This window comes from Bos javanicus, chromosome 24 (assembly GCF_032452875.1).
Source record: "Bos javanicus breed banteng chromosome 24, ARS-OSU_banteng_1.0, whole genome shotgun sequence".
NCBI classification, from domain to species: Eukaryota; Metazoa; Chordata; class Mammalia; order Artiodactyla; family Bovidae; genus Bos; species Bos javanicus.
Window position 1 is genome coordinate 54,244,961 of NC_083891.1, and position 19,680 is coordinate 54,264,640.

Here is a 19,680-nt window from a genome sequence, read left to right on the forward strand (position 1 = left end):
GATTCGCAGCGTAGAAATTTAGCCTAGGATACATAGGTGTTTCAAATTCATGATGGAAGGCCAGACTGCTCAATAGGGAAACAACTAAAAAGTTAGATCCCTACCTCACACCTGACCGCTTTGAATTACAAATAAACTTGGATCTGAAGGAGAATCCCAGCTCAAAATGGGAATCTGAGCACTAGTGTTTTTCATCCCAACTTTCTTAGATTTCATTAAAACAATTGCAAAGGATTTTTAAATGCTCAATTCCCTTAATAATAAAGAGGGTAAAAAAGAGGGCTATTAGCAGGTCAGAAATGTCAGAACTGAAGGACTGAAAGTGAGCTAAGGTGCAGCTGTGGCAGCTGAAGGAGATGTCTGACCCAGCAGACACAGAAAATCAGAGCATGTACCAACAATCTTAAAGATGGATCTGGTCTTTGAGTTACCAATTCTGTTTCTAAAACTTTATCTTGAGGAAGGAAGCAATTATACAAATAATCAGTAAAGTACTTGTACAAGTACATTGAGTTCATTGCTGTTTACAAAAAGCTATCCTGGAAAGCAATCCAACAGTAGGCATGAAGTTAATTAGATTATTCCATAACAGTACGGTGGAAACTTTGGTGGCTAATTAAAAGGATAATGTTAATTTAATTTGACTGGTAAGCAAAGACCTTCTTGTTATACCTTAGAATGGCCTAAGGGCCTTTCATGATCTAACCCCTTAGATTAGAAGCACCCACAATGGCCTCCTGTCTGGCTACCTGACATGCCCTACCACCCAATTTCCACGAAGTTCACACTGAAATTCATTTTTCTAGAGAGAGTCTTCCCACCCACCAACCTAAATGGCCCACATACACTCCTCCACCCAGGTGTCACTGCCTGAGCATCTTATCCTTTTCCTGCAGAACCTTTCCATGATACCATTAGTTACATGTTAGTGTATTTCTATCTGTCTCCCTCACTAGATACTACATTCCAGAGAGAAGGTTCACGTCTATTTTGGTTTTTTCCCCAAACTTAGTGCCAACACCACAGTACCCACTCAGTAAGAATTTACAGACTTAATTACATAATTAATGACATGGAAAAAGTTGATGAAACAAAAGTTTACAATAAAATGGTGCCATATATTGTCTGTACCTTTAATATATGCACACAAGTATGTAACAGGCACAAAATTCCTACAGAAATAGAGATAGACATAACCATGCTGAATAACTGCCCATGGGCAGTACATCTGAGTGATTTTCTTGTTATATTTGCTTATCCGTCTTTCCTACTTTGTACAGGATGAATGAACATACGTTAGTTATGTAAAAAGAGAAAAATAGTTATTAAAATACGTTAAGAGAAAATATTTTATAAATAACATTTGCCAAAGGCTACTATGTAAGAAAAGCTGTGAAGAAATGCCTTTAGAGACGTTTCTTCTGAAGAAGAGGCTCTAATGTGACCTGAATCACATCACCGGATGTAAACCGACAAGCGGTTACAGGTGCTTGAGTGGACATAGATCTGAGCCAACTATTCTACAGTCACTACATTTTTCAGCTCAACAGAGCTGTGAGCCTCAAACAAACAGTTCCTGATAACCTAGATTAGGTGAGAATCTAAGGAAAACCCAAGATTCCATGAGCTTACCCTCTAGAATAAAGACAACAGTGGTCCTCTAGGAAGGCAGAAATGGCAAGACAAGGAGATGGCTACAAGACTTAAGATGCAAAATACTTGCAGCTTTTTTCCTTCTGTTTGAGGAAAGCAGAAAGAATGTGAAGCTGGGAGGAATGGGGAGGCGTGTGCTAGGAGTCAGATCACTGCGCTCCTCTCTGGTCTGTCCAGGGCAGCAGCACAGCTCCAAAGGACGAAATTTCCACGGAAGGCAGAGCATCTCTGTTTTTCACGGAATAGCACAGCGTGACACACAGAGGGTCCACAATACCGAGGGATGAAGTAGAAAGGTGAGCAGGCCCAGGCAGCCCGTGAAGAGTCACTCAACAGAGACAGGAGGGGTGACTGCACACCAAGCAAAGCTGGGCGGGAGGCACAGACGTCCCCAAGCGCTCCAACAACCACGAGGCTTTGCTGTGCTTCCTGCGAGCGGAGGGGCAGTGGGGGAACACCACCAGCCTAGGACTGCAGCTGAACGCCTAAAAAGGGCTTCCCCATCAAGAGGGGACGCAGTGAAGTTGCTCAGTCGTGTCCGACTCTTTGCAATCCCATGGACTGTAGCCTACCAGGCTCCTCCATCAATGGGATTTCCCAGGAAAGAATACTGGAGTGGGTTGCCATTTCCTTCTCCAGGGGATCTTCCCGACTCAGGGATCAGACCCGGGTCTCCCACATTGCAGTCAGACACTTTACAGTCTGAGCCACCAGGGAAGCCAGCCCAAGACGGGATGAGTGGGCAGAAAATCACGGTGTATCACAGTCAATTATAGATTCATGATAAGTTTTAAAACATTGAAACATAAGAAAATTTCTATTAGGTTCTTGAAGTCAGTGAGCCCTGAGGCAAAGCTTGCATGCCCTGATGGATGTGGACCAAGAAAGAGGAGAGAAGACGTCTCAGGATGGGGGTAAAGAAGGAGACAGCAAGCCTGGCTCTCTGGCTGACAACAGGGGCCTTGACCAAGCTTCTAATTCAAGTCTACATGGAGAGATAGTGCCATTGAGCTCCCCAAGAGAGAAAGTATTTCTGAAAATTTGAATGAACCTTTAACAATGACTTAATATTGATGTGTGTTCACTCACTCAGTCATGTCTGACTCTGCAACCCCAGGGACTGTAGCCTGCCAGGCTCCTCTGTCCATGGGATTTTCCAAGCAAGAATACTGGAGTGGGTTGCCATTTCCTTCTCCAGAGGATCTTCCCAACCTAGGGATTGAACCTGGGTCTCCTGCATTGCAGGCAGATTCCTTACCATCTGAGCCACCAGGAAAGCCCATGATATTGATAATAAATAATTATTAAGAGTACCTCCCTGGCAAAGCTATAATTCTTATGCATAGAAGATGAACACACATTCACAAAAAGACACTCATAGACAGACACATACACCTGCATTCACACATAGACACAGACAATCACAGTCCCACAGACAATCACAGTGTCACACACAATCACACAGACACACACATTCACATACAGACATACTTGGACATAGTGTCACACCGGTACACCATCACACAAGGAACTCACGTACAGGCGTGTCACACACACACAGAGGACACAGTCATATACAGACTCCCAGATACACTGAACATGCACACACTCACATTCACACCGAAATATACAATAGATGCCTTCCTTACCTGGGCTTCCAGTATGTTAACTTTTTCTTGCAGATCTTCAATTCTCTTATCTTGTTCTTTTAAATTATTTTTTAAGGCCTCCATCTAAGAATTGAGAAACAGAAATGAAAAAATCTTACCAGACAACAGAGAATAGTTCCTTAAGTCAGAAATTGTACAGGTTTCTGTGGTCAAATAATGTTTATCAAATAAACAAAATTAAATCCCGAGCATTAGCAGACTCAGCAGGCTACAGAAAATAGCAGGACAAATTGGCACCTGGGGACAAGAAAGCACACAGCTGGTGCGATTAAACATTTTAATCTCTAGAAAACCTGTCTAAGCCAAGCTCAGCAGGATGCATCCTGTAGGAAGCAACACGGGTCCTTGTCTGTGACTCATCCCCACAATGCTTTCCTCCTGCAGAAGCAGAGGCTGGTGGACATGGTGGAAAGCCACAGCCTGGCACAGGGCGACTCCCTGCAGCGGAGATCTGGTCAACCAGCAGCATGTTAAGGTAAGTCCACTTTGCTTTGGAGGAACATCTGCTAAGAGGCAACGTGGGGGTGATGGGGAGGTGGGGTGATGAAGTCCAGGATGATGCCGTGAGAGAGGAAGCATGTGGATTCCAAGGCCACTTCTGCCATTTAAATACTGTGGACCTCAGCCTTCTCATCTGTAAAATGGGATGCCCCCTCCATCCTCCCTGGCTCTCAAATTGCCATGATTCAACTCTTTGGCCTTTTGGTGAGATCTAGCCAACCAAGTACAAATGCTGCAATTGTGTTAGAAAGGCATTTGCATTATTTGGAAGGACTCCATTTAGAAACGAATATTATATAGCAAACAAAAATGAGGGTCTGGTTTTAAGTCTAAAGCAAATTCCCAAATCAGATCAATATAAATATTGACGTAAATTGAGTGTGCAATTTACCATCCATCTGGCTGCCACCACAACGACCTCTTTCACCTGCCGAGATGTTTCCAGTGAAGAAGGGCCAGAATCATCCCTGTGCTAACACACCCCCTATGTAAATTAACCGTTTTTCATGAAATAATGAAAACAGATCATTTCTTCCCTAAGAAGGCTGAATCTCTTAATCTAAAAAATCTTCTAAAGAACAGTGTACATTACCTGGCTCAGAACACTGTAAAAAAAAAAAAAAAATCACTGAAACCTCTAAAGAGTAAATATAATTTCCCAAAGATCTTCATTGAGAACATCACAGGTGTGGGCAAAGAGACAAAAGAGGACACTGAAAACAGAGCCATGTCTCATGGGAATAAAAAGGAACCGTCAGTGGGGAGAAGAATCTCAGTTGCAGAGTCCAGACAAGGCGTGTGTATTTGGTCTTCTCGCTGTAAACCTACCATCTGCCAGAGAAACACACTTGATTAACCTCACCTCCTGAATGACACTGCGCAGGTTCTGATGCTGGGAGTGAATCACAAACTGCAGATGTGAGATCTGCTCCTGGAGGAGGGAAATCTCCTTTTGAAGATCCTGGCAACTGGAAATGCAAAGGAAAAAAGAAAGATTTGCTAATGCATTATACAGCTATTTTTACAGCTGTGCTACCTAGCTCTCCTCCTACACTACTCTCCTACTGGGCAACGAGTGGGTAGAATGCCTTACGCCAAACAAGACAGATGAAGGCAAACAGCCACGAAGCAGCCTCTGATTAGCTCAGACATGAACTTGAATGTAAAGATCAGTTCATGTCAAAAGCTCCTCTGTGGCCACCTGTGACTTCCCTCCTTCCAGCAGGTAGCTGAGTCAAGTTGGACTGAGCCAGATGAAGCACTGACATAACTAATCTGTCTCACCTATGGGAGCTCCATAGACCTAGCAGCCATAACACACAGATGATTACATGGGATAGTAGGATTAGAACATAGGGCCAGGAATTTTCGTATATATCTGAAACCAGTTTTCAAGGATACAGGGTTTAATATATGTAGTGAATTGCCTGTGTTTGCCTTTTAGGGGAGGAGGAGGAGTTTCTTGTTTTTGTTAGTTTAACTACCTGTAAATAAGGCAAGAAAAAAAATTAAATTCTGGCTAATATTTTGAGTGCATATCAACCTTGGTGAAGAAAGATGAGTGAAGTTTGAATTTAGATTATTCATCCTTTCCCAAAGCTCCATTTAGGTAACTGGTACTGATTACACAGCTTTGACTATTTCTCTTCTTTTCACTATTACGAGAGTTTGAGGCAAAATGCCTTGTGGCAAGACCACCAAACTTGGGAGCATTGTGACTTTGGAATCACACAATCTTTCTAAGCCTCAGTACAACAGATATAATAATCCTTACCTTTACAGCACTACAAGATTGCATGGTACATTTTAAGAGGTAAAGTGAATGTGCTTTTGGAAAATGAGTTCTTACAAAGTACTATTTTATTTTAGCTTATTATGGCTTTACAATTAGTAGCCAAGATCCAATGCAATCACAGTTTTGACTTTTTATAGTCTACAAATTTTACAAAGGTCGTGGAAATTCATGTGACACTACAGAACTTGTTCTTATTTTTAAAAAAGAGTTTCCATTGTTTTACATCCTGTACTAAAACATTGCTTCTCAAACTCAATATGTATTGGAAGATCTTATTAAATTGTCAGGAATCTTACTAAATGCATACTCTGATCCAACAGGCTGGGGTAGGGTCTGAGAGTCTGCAGTTCCAACATGCTCTTGGTGTTCCAATGATTTTGATGGTCCATGAGCCAGGCTTTGAGTGCTCTGAGTAGGACAGTACTAAACACTACGGTTCACTCAATACTGTTTAATATATAATAAAGTTGCTTAAAACCAAGTAGCTTTCATGCAACTTGCAATATTTAAGACAATCTTAATTTTCCCCTTGTTCAGTCTTGTTTAAGAGAGCTTTAAAAAGAGTTTGTTTTACTGTAGAAAAAATTGCTATAGAAAAAACTATAGTAATGTTTGCACAAGTACAAATGATGTATAAAGATAGCCATCATTATTTATCCTAAGGAATGAAATAATTTCTACTATAAAGTTCTATACAATTACATACCATATATATGTCATAAAATATACATAAAATATAGTTTGTTATTGTGTCCACAATATTAAAAATGGAAACAATCTAGATGTTCATTTACAGAAGACTGATAAAACTAATTATGCTATAACCACACCACTCTTATTTTACATTTACATATTTACAGCAGAGATAGACCAACAGACAATTTATATCAAAGATGATGCTACAGAATATTACTTTAAAAAAGATGGTATTTTCAACAAATGATATTGTAATAACTGGATACTCACAGGAAAAAAAGAAAAAGGAGATTAATCCTAACCTCACCTCATCAGAAAGTGAAGAAGAACTAAAGAGCCTCTTGATGAAAGTGAAAGAGGAGAGTGGAAAAGTTGGTTTAAATCTCAACATTCAGAAAACTAAGATCATGGCATCCAGTCCCATCACTTCATGGCAAATAGATGGGGAAACAGTGGCTGACTTTATTTTTGGAGGCTCCCAAATCACTGCAGATGGTGATTGAAGCCATCTGGAAGTGGCTTCAATCTTGGAAGGAAAATTATGACCAACCTAGGCAGCATATTAAAAAGCAGAGACATTACTTTGTCAACAAAGGTCTGTCTAGTCAAGGCTATGGTTTTTTCCAGTAGTCACGTATGGATGTGAGAGATGGACTATAAAGAAAGCTGAACACTGAAGAACTGATGCTTTTGAACTGCAGTGTTGGAGAAGACTCTTGAGAGTCCCTTGGACTGCAAGGAGATCCAAGCAGTCCATCCTAAAGATCAGTCCTGGGTGTTCATTGGAAGGACTGATGTTGACACTGAAACTCGAATATTTTGGCCACCTGATGTGAAGAGCTGACTCATTGGAAAAGACCTGATGTTAGGAAAAATTGAAGGCAGGAGTAGAAGGGGATGACAGAGGATGAGATGGTTGGATGGCATCACCGACTCGATGGACATGAGTTTGAGCGAGCTTCGGAAGCTGGGGACGGACAGGGAAGCCTAGAGTGCTGCAGACCATGGGGTCACAAAGAGTCGGACACGACTGAGTGACTGGACTGAATACCTCATCAAAAAAAAAATTCTATGTAAGTTAAAACTGGGGACCCAAAAAAATTTCAGAAGGTAATACAGAAGAGTGTTTTAATGAATTTGGAATAGAGAAAGATTGTTAAAATCCTGGATTGGCAAAAAAGTTCATTTGGGTTTTTCCATATGATATTTTTGGCCAACCCAACAGGACTCAGAACAGTATTAACTGCAAAGGAAAAGACTAATAAGTTTGACTAGACAAAACCTTAAAACTACTGATCATCAAATGAAAGTTAATCAGATAGCCTCAGAATCTCAGTAACGTAAATGACTAACAAAGGCACTGTATCCAGAATATATAAAGAGCATCTATAAATCAAGGGCACGGGAACTCAGCAGAAAAATTAGAAAGTGACTTGAAGCACTTCACAAAAAGATGAGTTGTGGATATATGGATCAAAGAGGCACAGAAGGCAAACAGAAATCTGGCCGATAGCTAGTGCTAAGGTTCAAAACTGCTCCAGAGAGAAGAGAAAAAAAGAGAAAAGAAAAGAGGGAAAGAGCAGTCAGACTCAGGACTTTCCTGGGGGACAATGAGAAAGAACTTGGATGCTTTGCACAGCCAGGCTGGCTTTAAAAATTCATAAAATATGAAAATACTGTATATTAGTAAAGGTAAGTATTCAAAATGGTCTGATTTGTCTTATGATGACCCAGAACTTGAGGACCAAACGTGAAAAGTGTTTAGAAGGATGGGGGTAGGTAGATGTGCTCCCCAAAATATAAAACTCGGGAAATTTCCCTGTGTATTTCACAAGAATATTACTATCAAGCTCATCATAGATAAATAAAAAATCAAAAATAGGTCTTAAGATGGAAGAAAAGTGTTTCTTGAAGCACTCTTGGAAGTGTAGGGCTTTCAGGATTGTCTGCATCAGACACTAGAACAGTGATTAAAGGACGCTGCAAAAAAAAAAATCTCCCTTAAGCTTGTTCAGTAAATATAAGACCCAGTCATCCATTTAAGGTCTTTAAATGTGAGAATATACTAAATAAGCCACTATTTGAGCTCCCTTTAATCACTGTTATTTATCTTTCAGTTGAAGCACTCAGTCTTAATATTAAGATGTACTAAAGCAAAATATCAAGAAGAAATCTAACACAGACCAGGCCTAGGAAAGGAGGTCAAATGTCTGTATCCAGGATTTATGCTGCCTCCCAATGACTCAATATAAATACAAACTCAGTGTTGAAATTAAAATAAAATGGAAAAACTTCCCACTTCCAGGAAGATTCAAAAGATGTGGTTTTTTTCCCCATTCTTCCCAGTAAGTACAACCCCAAACCTGAACATTATATATAAACAAAAGCAAGAAGAAAGATAGGGCTTCCCAGGTGGCTCAGTGGTAAAGAGTCTGCCTGCAATGCAGGAGCCACAGGAGACACACGTTCAATCCCTGGGTCAGGAAGATCCCCTGAAGGAGGAAACGACAACCCACTCCAGTATTCTTGCTGGGACAATCCCATGGACAGAGGAGCCTAGTGGGCTACAGTCCGTGGAGTTGCATACAGTTGGACACAACTGAGCACATGTGTATGTAAGAAAGATGGAGAGAAAAGAAAAGACTGGTTTGGGACCCGGGATCCAGGGAACAACATAAGGATGAGTTCCCGGGGTTTTCTCTTTGAAGATCCCAGACTTGGAGCTGAGAAAGTCCACAGCCTGGGAATGGCAATGGCAGCAGACTAAAAAGCCCCAATTAAAAGAGAAGAAAATCTTGGCTCTATCCTGATGAAAAAGGGAACTGAGGATGCTCTCTCAATTTACCATGGAGAGATGGTGAACAGAGTATCATTTCTGGTCTTCTTCATGATAGAGTCCTTACTGTGCAAGAAAGGAAGTTACCCTCTCTTTAACTTGCAGAAACATGAAAACAAGCAGTTTTGTCTTTAGTAACACGGGATGACCGTATAATAAGTACTAGGTGAAATCCCATGGACGGAGGAGCCTGGTGGACTGCAGTCCATGGGGTTTCGAAGAGTCAGGCACGACTAAGTAACTTCACTTTCACTTTTCACTTTCATGCATTGGAGAAGGAAATGGCAAGCCACTCCAGTGTTCTTGCCTGGAGAATCCCAGGGACGGGGGAGCCTGTTGGGCTGCCATCCATGGGGTCGCACAGAGTCAGACACAACTGAAGCGACTTAGAGGCAGCAGCAGCAGGTGAGAAGCAAACCCTCAATCTCTCTGTTGGCCAATGTCTGCCAAAGATTTGGTCAAAGGAAATTGAGTTCTCTCCATCCAATTGTCAGGATACTTTAAAATCTATTCATCTGAGGTAGCATTATTGAACCTTCTCATATGTCTTCTGCTGCTCACTGTGAGTATGGCTTTGATCGAATTATTCTCTGACATCATGGTATCCTTTTTAAAAGCATTTTGTGAGGTACAGCTTCTGTGTTTACTGTAAGGGTTCAGTTGAACACATTGTTCATGGTGCTTTCTATGAGCTAATCCTAGAAACTGTTCTCTCTTCTCTGTAGGCATATTTTTTAAAAAAGAGACTTCTCCCAAAGAACTGGTTGGTTTTAGTCACATGGACATGGCAAATCACCAAACTAATCACAGTTTCCTCACTGGGTTGGCTGCTAGAAAATTTAAACTTTGTGAGGAGGTGTAGTGCTTCATTGTGGACTAACCTCATTATGTCCTGCTCCTGTATCTCCCTGATTTCCTCATCTAATTTACTTCCAGTTAAAGGATTGTTATGTTATGTAGTTTTTGTACACAATCTTACATTTCTTAGAATTCAGGGGGCATAAATATATAATTACAAAGAGTATGAAGAGCATAATCGTGGCCACATTTACACAGTCTCAGAATATAACACTTTTAAATCCTCGTACAGGACGTAAAGGTCCGTCTAGTCAAAGCGATGGTTTTTCAGTGGTCAGGTATGGATCTGAGAGTTGGACTATAAAGAAAGCTGAGTGCCGAAGAATTGATGCTTTTGAACCTTGATGTTGGAGAAGACTCTTGAGAGTCCCTTGGACAGCAAAGAGATCAAACCAGTCCATCCTAAAGGAAATCAGCCCTGAATATTCATTGGAAGGACTGATGCTGAAGCTGAAACTCCAATACTTTGGCCACCTGATGCAAAGAACTGATTCACTGGAAAAGACCCTGATGCTGGGAAAGATTAAAGGCAGGAGGAGAAGGGTCAGAGGATGAAATGGTTGGATGGCATTACTGACTCAATGGGCTGAGTTTGGGCAAACTCCAGGAAATGGTGATGAACAGGGAAGTCTGGCGTGCTACAGTCCATGGGGTCACAAAGAGTTGGACATGACTGAGCAACTGAGCTGAAAGCACATTTATTACCAGGGATTAATACATTACGATATCTAGAGGAATGAAAATTCCAGAGGACATGTGAAGAGCTAGGTGCTGAGATACAAGCAGAATGCAGGGAAAGGGGCAACTGAAATTACGTTGCATATATGAAGACGCCGCTGCTTCTGGGCACCTGTCACATATCCAAACACTGGGAACGTGAATAATCCAACATGGAATTCCCACTAGAGAGAGAGAAGATAGTGAGATCGGGGGCATCCTGGAGAATCTCTGAGACTGTGAAAGAATCACACTAGACTCTACAGGGACTCAGGTTTCCTGCTGTTTGGGATCTGATGTTTCTTCAGACCTTTATGGAGGCCATCAAAAAATGAGAGTCCTCAATAGAAGAGAGGATCACAACAAGAACAGGAGAGGCCAGGTCCTTACCTTTCCCAGGACAGATCACGGTGAAGAATAAGCTAAGACGTGGGTACAGCTCTGCTCACATTTCAACCAAACTCAGGGATTTCTATTGCTGGTCAAAATCTTCCCCATTGTCATTTTCCGTGATGGCACTAAGTGGGGTGGGGAGGCTTAAAAGAACCCTCAAAACTACTGTTAGAAACAAAAGTATGCTTTAACACTCAACCACGGGACTTCCCTGGCAGTCCAGTGGTTAAGACTCTGCCTTGCAAGGCAAGGGATGCGTATTCAATCTCTGGTCTGCAAACTAAGATCCCACATGCATCTAACCAAGCCTGTGCGCCCCAGTGAAAGGTCCAGCAGGCTGCAACGAAGATTCTGGGTGCTTCCACCAAGACCCGATGCAGCCAAGTAAATAAATTCATTTAAAAAATATGTAACCACATCTTCAAGATACCCTGTTTCCTCCTCTAATGAATGTGCCATCCCTGAGCAGCTTCTGTAGATACGGAGAAGCCAACACACTTCTTATCTTTACAAACTCCAAAAGTGTTTCCCTGAAGGATAACTCTAAAATGGGCCTGTGTGTTTGTCTGAGATGTCACAGGGCAGAGAGAGAAGTTGGAAAACTGCCTTCTGCTCACAGCCACACAGAGGACCCAGGAAACCAGTCTAAGAGAAGGTCTCTGGAGACTCCTGAGAAAGTCAGTTCTCCTCTATGGAAGAAGGAGCCACAGGGTTTGCTATGGCAATACTAGAGCCTAACTTCTAGCCCTACAAGTTCTGAAAGGCGGAGTAATCTTGACACATCAAGCAACCAATTGGAAGCTCTGTTTACTTCTGGAAGGAAAATGGAAAGATTAAATTAAATAAGGTAACTGAGGTTACTTTAAAAACTGAAAGGCACATCCACATGCCAGTGAGTACTGACAGTAGTAAAAATATGGGGTCACCCTTGTTTTTAAGATGTTTCTGCCAAATCTTTTAACTCTTGTTAGAAGTAATTGTGAGGATTAGCTTAATTTAATGATATATACATATCCACGTAAGGCTGAGTGCCGAAGAATTGATGCCTTTGAATTGAACTGCTGGAGAAGACTCTTGAGAGTTCCTTGGACCAAGGAGATCAAATCAATCAATCCTAAAGGAAATCAGTCCTGAATATTCACTGGAAGGACTGATACTGAAGCTGAAGCTTCAGTACTTTGGCCACCTGATGCGAAGAACTGACTCATTGGAAAAGACCCTGATGCTGGAAGGATTGAAGGCAGGAGGAGAAGGGGGCAACAGAAGATGAGATGGTTTGATGGCATCATTAGCTCAATGCACATGAATTTGAGCAAACTCCGGGAGGGAGTGAAGGACAGGGAAGTCTGGCATGCAGCAATCCATGGGGTTGCAGAGAGTCAGACATGACTTCTTTTATGCAAGAAAAAGCTTTTTCTTTTGAATTATAAAAGCTTAAAAGTTATCATCCTCTGAGATGCTTTCTAACATTAGAAATGCCAAGTTACAATATATTAAGTCTTTCATCTCTTTATCAAAATGATAGAAGCTCACTGCAATTCAAGAAAGTCATGGCACCTATCTAACTCACTATCTATGTTTAAGGGAAATTAAATCACCCAAGCCACCAAATCGCCCACAGCGTCTTCCCTGCCCCATAGGGAAGCAGGCCTAAGCTATTGCTTGAAAAGCAGAGATCACCCACAAGATTGGGAGGGGGCACCTGCCACAGACCACTGGTTGGATGTCCATGTAGGTGTTGGTCAGTGTGTTCAATCTGACCAAAACAGGAAGTAGTATTAGGCCAATCAGAATCTTTTCTTGGAATTTGAAAGGAAGAGATGGTGGGAAAAGGTAATGAACCATCCAGGAAGAACAAGAACAACCAAAGAGTGAAACTGCATAAATAACACACTGCCAAGCAGGGTCAACAAAATAACCTGATTTTTCAAATCACGTTAGGTGCTAAAGTGTGGTCCTCCTATCTTCCCATGAGTACATCTTCTTTACAGCCGTATCTATCCAGTCTCAATCGTGAACAGAAATCCTTTATGCTAGCTTCACCAAGTCTCTGTTGCTTTAACCAAAAGAATCTGACTCATACTGATTTTGTTTTCTTGTCACTCAGCAAAGTGAATACCTCCACACACAGCTCGAAGTAACAAGTAAAACAAATATTTGTGATACCTACAATTTATGAAAACTGCACAAGCCAGGGCGTTCAAATACCCTTTTGGAAACACAAAACATCCATTTCCCTCAAGATACTTTTAAAACGTCAAGAGCTTTTTGAGAGTTCTTCATCATGACAGCTCATATATAATAGAACTGAAAGAACAGATCAGTTTGGTTTCTAAAATGGTTACATTTTTGGCTCAAACACTGACAAAACCTATTATCCAGAAAGAAAAAAACAAACTATTTTTAAAGAAAAAATCAAACAAATTGTCTATACTTTTAATGGAAGGCATGTTGCCTCAACTGTAGTTTTACTGCATGGAAAATTCTCTTTAGGAAAAAAAAAGGTAAGCCAAAAATTTACTTAGAGTTAAATTATGAGTAAATACAAGTAATTTCAAAGGTTTATGGATAGTTTCCATAGTATTTTCTTCCTTATCTACAGAGACGTATGTAGGTTGCTGTGTTGTGCCTCAGTCATGTCCAACTCTTTGTGACCCCAAGGACTGTAGCCCGCCAGCCTCCTCTGTCCAAGGGATTTCCTAGGCAAGATACTGGAGTGAGTTGCCATTTCCTGTTCTAGGGGAGCTTCCCAACACAGGGACTGAACCCATATCTCTTGCGTCTTCTGCACTGGCAGGCAGGGTTTTCACCACTGCGCCACCTGGGGAAGACCTGCCTGTAAGTTAGAGATGTGCAGTGCTGCACAAGTTAGAAACCCACCTTCTGGGGCTGTATGCCTGCTCACAGGCATTCAGGGAAATTAATATTAGCAGTATCTCTGTGTGTTTCAAACATGTAGGTACAGGGTCAGTCCAAAATGGTCAGGGCCAGCTCAGTTCTCTTCTGTGGTCCACTGAAGAGAAAGAGATAACAGGGAAACAAAAGGAAATAGGAAAAAAACCAAAGGACCAAGAGAAACTGATGTTTGAGTATAAGTTATTAAATGAGAATAAGAATGTGCACATTTTGAGATTCATAACAGTGCCCAGAGCAACAGTTGTAGATGGATGAACTAAGATCTTGAAACAGATTGAACTTTGAATGTTATATCAGAATATATGATGATTGTGGAAGGCTTAGAATTAAAAGAAAAGGAAATGAAAAGAAAAAGTTCAGGAAATTTCATGTAATACCATTTATTCTATCATATTTCAGAGAATTTTTCAAATTGCAGCTGAGCAGTCAAGCCGTTTGATATCCATAAATCCACCCCCACCCCTAGCACACCCAGGACCAGCACACCAAATGAGTATTTGTAAGTAAGTCCCAAGAACTAAGGATGCTTTTCACAGTATTTCCTTCATTCTCTACAAAGTTGGGAGCACGACAAAACTACCTTATAATTCCACTTGTGGGCTAGCTAATTTAATGCCAGCTGAAGCAGAGATCCATTAACCAAATCAGTAGCATCAGGTGAAGGGAGACCTCAACAGCAACCTGTTCAGCACCAGGAGAGGGGACAGGCTCATTTACTCTTCAAAAGGGTTAACTGCCCCCTTCCCATACACACAGCCGTCTCCCTGTACCCACAGTGACCTCTGCTTCCTTCCTGATCCCCCAGTAGCTAGAAAGGAAGAGACACATGACAGTTATATGAACAAATCTCCCTTCCTCACACACTTTCAGGCTTCCTTTCTCTTGTGGGATAGAAGCCTTCTATCCTCTGCTCAGTGGACCAGAGGAGGGCAAATACACCAGGAACTGCTTTTACTTCAGAGGTAGGTTTGCAAACCTTTTAGCATTTGTAGCGTTGGATTTGAGATGCAGCAGCTTGTTTTCCAAAGACAGTTTTTTTTCTAGCAGTGTTCTCTTTTCCTAGGAGAAAACAAGAGACAAATCTTGCTTATTTCTTGTCCTTGGTGGGTGTGTGTGTTTCGCAAGGCATTCTTGCAAACTGTTCACTAAAGATGCTTCTTGTAATACCAGAAATACGTTTTGAGCTCAAGAGTTAATTTCATAGGGAGCTGTTACAGTCCATCCCAGTGGCCCAGACAGGCATTCTCCTGCATGGTTTCAGCTCAGCACAGTTCAGTCGCTCAGTCGTGTCCGACTCTTTGCGACCCCATGGACTGCAGCACACCAGGCCTCCCTGTCCATCACCAACTCCCGGAGCTTGCTCAAACTCATGCCCACTGAGTCAGTGATGCCATCCGACCATCTCATCCTCTGCTGTCCCTTTACAAGTAGCTGAATAACAGGTCAAGACTAGGTGTCTTCACCGCCCTCACTTGTCTAGAGACCTTGGCTCCTTCCCTAGCCCACTTCTTGGTCAAACTTCTGCGTCTCTCCATCCCATCCCAAACGCTGACTGCTCATCTCTCTCTAGGCACTGGTTCTCCCATCATTCCACCTGCTTCTCCTACATTAGTCTCAGTTATTGGTATCCAAGGATACTGTTGCACTGGTCTTGATACCTACCTCTCACACGGCAACTGTCAGAAGGTAGAAAAGTAGCAAATGTATTTTTGGTGAAGGCTCAAAGCCACAAGTGATAAAGTCACTTCCTAATTAGGATGGAACAGAAATTTTGACATTTTGAAAGAATACCTAAAGAAATGTCTTAATGTCATTATTAAACCAAACTCTTTCCATCCAAGAGGAAAACAGATACATCCATGAAAAACAAAGCTGTCATGATTGTACTTTTTTTTATACTTGATGGAAATAGATGTTTTGACACTATTTGCAATGCTGGTTAAAATCATACCTTCTGCAGAATTTATTTGGTAAAATATAAGACAGTGCCATTATAGCAAAATATCAGAACATCTCTGGACACGGACTGACCTGGTTTTGAAACTTGGTGACTGTGTAATTTTTGCCAAGGCTTTAACCTCTCTAGCTCTTATCACTGTTAAGAAAAATTAACCAAAACTTATGATTCAAAATACACGATTTTAATGTCGTATTGGGTCATTGTTTAATAACCTGACCCAAGGAATTTTTTTAATTCTCTTGGAGAATTTCTTTGTGTTTGACTTTATTATTTATTACTTGATTAGAGCCCTGATTTTGTGCAGTTGCTTGTTAATCTGTGGGTTTCTGCCTGGTAGAAAAGTAATCCCAAAGGTTATGTTTTCTTGACCTAAAGAATGTGAACTACCTTCGTATCTAACCCAGGAATCCTGTCTTATGTTCCTTGTTTCAAAATGCAGGTCAACAGCTAATTTCAAAAAATATTTTATCTAAATCAGCTTTACCATCTTGCTGGTTCCTTCATTAGTTAAGGAGTTGAATAAAACATCTGACATGTATTCATTAAATATATCAGAGTCATTTTTTTGACTTTTTGAACATCCCTAAAATGGGGATAATACTACCTACATTGAAATGTTGGGACAATTGGGATGTATGTGAAAGGTTGACATGCTTCTCTAGAACACATTAGAACCTCAACATATAATAATTTGAAGGTGCCATGTATGTCATATCTTATGTGTGCTGTCAATTTTAAAATTTATACCAAATTTTTCAAAACTTTTCTGTGGCATTCTGGTTTTATATACATATACATCTATATTTTTCTGCTGTAGTTCTAGTTGATCTGAGAGAACACGATACTCTGAAAGTTTATTATGATATTTGGATCACCAAAGAAACATATCACTTATAATATATTTAGAATTTACAGGGAAAAAATGGTGTTTTGACAAACATTCTTCCTAATGGACTTACTCTCCGTTCATGATCTTTATAACAAGGGTTTAAGGAGACCACACAGCAGGACAAGCAAATAGTCTGCCTCGGCCAGGGCGCCAGTATTTAGCTTGAACTTTTTTTTAATGTAATTTTTATTTTATGTTTGAGTATAGTTGATTTACAATGTTGTGTCAGTTTCGGGTGTAAAGTGGTTCAGTAATACATATATCCATTCTTGTTCACATTCTTTTCCTGGGCGGGTTATTAGGGAATATTGAGTAGAATTCCATGTGCTATACAGTAGGTCCTTGAAGCTTGGACTCTTAATGCTTCCTCTCTGACAACAGGGAAGATCACACTAGGCCAGTTAGCACTTTTCACTTTTCAGGGACAGTATCTTCTGGAAAGGAAAAAGCGTTCACAGCGCCACCCAGTGGACAATGCACTCTTGCCCAGACCACATCTCTGAAGAGCTTGCATTCCCTCACCCTATTTACTGAAGACGGCTTCCCTGATCAGTTGGTAAAGAATCCACCTGCGATGCAGGAGACCCTGGTTTGATTCCTGGGTCAGGGAGATCCATGGAGAAACGATAAACTACCCACTCCAGTATTCTTGGGCTTCCCTTGTGGCTCAGCTGGTAAAGAATCCGCCTACAATGTGGGAGACCTGGCTTCCATTCCTGGGTTGGGAAGATCCCCTGGAGAAGGGAAAGGCTACCCACTCTATTCTGGCCTGGAGAATTCCATGGACTATACAGTCCATGGGGTCACAGAGTCAGACACGGCTGAGCGACTCTCACTTCACCACTTCATTTACTGATCAAGGTGAAGTGGACACCAATGTAAATCATTGCCATATGTTAACATCTAAATGATTCAGGAATCATGGACATCCTTTGTATCCCACAGCAGAGAAGCTGGGGGCATAACAGAAAGGATTTGTAAACTGCTAACTGGAGGACTGTGGAATAGTTCCTTGTTCGTACGGTCCTCGTTTATAAAATGATGATGAGAAATTAGGTGGTCTCAAAAGTGCCTCTGAGCTCTAAAATTCTACTAGAGCTAAATCAACGACACTGGAAAACAAATACGACGCAACTGTAGTGCCCTGCTAGCCAAAGGAACATATGCCATATTAAAATGCTCTTATTGGGTGCTTTTGCTGGCTTATCACTGTGTTTATGGGATTCATTCTCACTGCATTCCTGATTAAAGCGGGACAGATGGTGAAGGTTTTAAGTAATGTGTTCATTACCAGACCTCATACCACTAATGGCTATTTACTGGAGCAGTGGCTCATGCAATGAGTAGAAAATGAATCCTTCTCCAGGGGGGTGCTCACCACCAGGGCAGTATTTATCAACCTTTGTTGGGGATGTTCATTTTTAATTGTCATTTCTTTTTGAACTCATGTCTTTTTATTATTAATTACTAAGGTATTAAGAGTAATCCCTCCTCATTCTGATACACACTCCGCTCCTGAGAAACCCTTCATCATGGCCTGTATGCTCAGTATCTCCTTAAAACAAGATGCTACCAAGCTTTGCTTCTTACATTTGTTTGATCATTTTGCAAATATAATGGATCCTTAAACGATATTAAAAAAAATTCCTTCACATTTTCTTTCCACTGCATCCCCATCTACCTCCACTTCCCAGAGATCCCCAAAGACTCTGCTTTAGGAAGTCACTGAACTAGAATGTTCTGGAAGGGTCCTGCATGAACTTGCTGAACCTTGGGCGTCCGGTCCACTTACTGTGTCACAAAGCTCCTCGAGAGAACTCTCCATTAAGGGTCAATATCAAGACAAATGCCAGGCCATCACTTCTCAAAATCTGCCAGGATCTAAGCTGATTAACCTTATGCTGGGGTCCGTTCCCCTGCCTTCAGTAGGATGTCAGCTTCCCTGAGGACCCCTGTGAGAATGCATGAAAGGAGGGCTGGGAAGTTCCTGGAGTCTCACATGACCCAGATACATTATATTGCAATCTCCACAAAGAGACTATATCTGGTCCACCCCAAATAGATATCTAGCCTCTTGCTCTGCCTGGTACATGGTAGGAGCTCAAATACTTGTTGAATATATATAGTCCAGTGAATATACCCCAGAATTCTGAGATGAACTCACATCCAGGGCAGATTTCCTCGGGCTTCTAGAAGATAGAAATTACATTCCGTTATTTTTTGTTAATTTTCAGGGACTGACAGCTGGCCACTAAACATGACCCAGTGTTACTGGGTTTGAGGTGATTGCAAACCTAAATTTAAATGTCAAGCTGGTTAATCAAGTAGTTTAATTAAGCAACTCTATTTAAATTGAGGAAAGGAATTGTCTTCCCTTCCTCAATGCAAATGTTCCTTGTGCTATCTGAGTTTGCCAAACAATTTTGTTTAGTTGCTAAGTCATGTCCAACTCTTTGTGACCCCATGGATTTGTAGACTGTCAGGTTCCTCTGTCCATGGGATTTTATATACAGGATAAATATTCTTTGAAAAAAAAACTTTTTACTTTGTGTTGCACTACAGCCAATTAACAATGCTGTGATAGATTCGGGTGGACAGTAAAGGGAACCAGCCATATATATACATGTATCCACTCTCCCCCAAAATCCCTTCCCATCCAGGCTGCCACATAACACTGAGCAGAGCTCCTTATGCTTTACCGTAGGTCCTTGTTAGTTTTCCACTTTAAATATATAGCAGTGTGTATATGTCAATTCCAAACCCCCTAATTATCCCTTCGCCATCCTCTCTCCCTCC

The 19,680-nt window shown here is 41.2% G+C and overlaps 1 protein-coding gene across 3 annotated transcripts in view; it reads right to left on the bottom strand.

Moving 5' to 3' along the window:
* CCDC68 (coiled-coil domain containing 68) overlaps nucleotides 1-19,680 on the bottom strand; it is a 58,508-nt gene that overhangs the window by 10,176 nt on the left and 28,652 nt on the right. For 2 of the 3 annotated variants that reach the window (XM_061400254.1, XM_061400255.1), the window contains 3 exons: nucleotides 15,012-15,094; nucleotides 4,687-4,792; nucleotides 3,303-3,386 (listed from right to left, as the gene is read on the bottom strand). In XM_061400254.1, the coding sequence (XP_061256238.1) occupies nucleotides 3,303-3,386; nucleotides 4,687-4,792; nucleotides 15,012-15,094 (273 nt within the window). Of the gene's footprint in view, nucleotides 1-3,302; nucleotides 3,387-4,652; nucleotides 4,793-15,011; nucleotides 15,095-19,680 lie in introns of those variants that run through there. The other variant, XM_061400256.1, reaches the window with a different exon arrangement.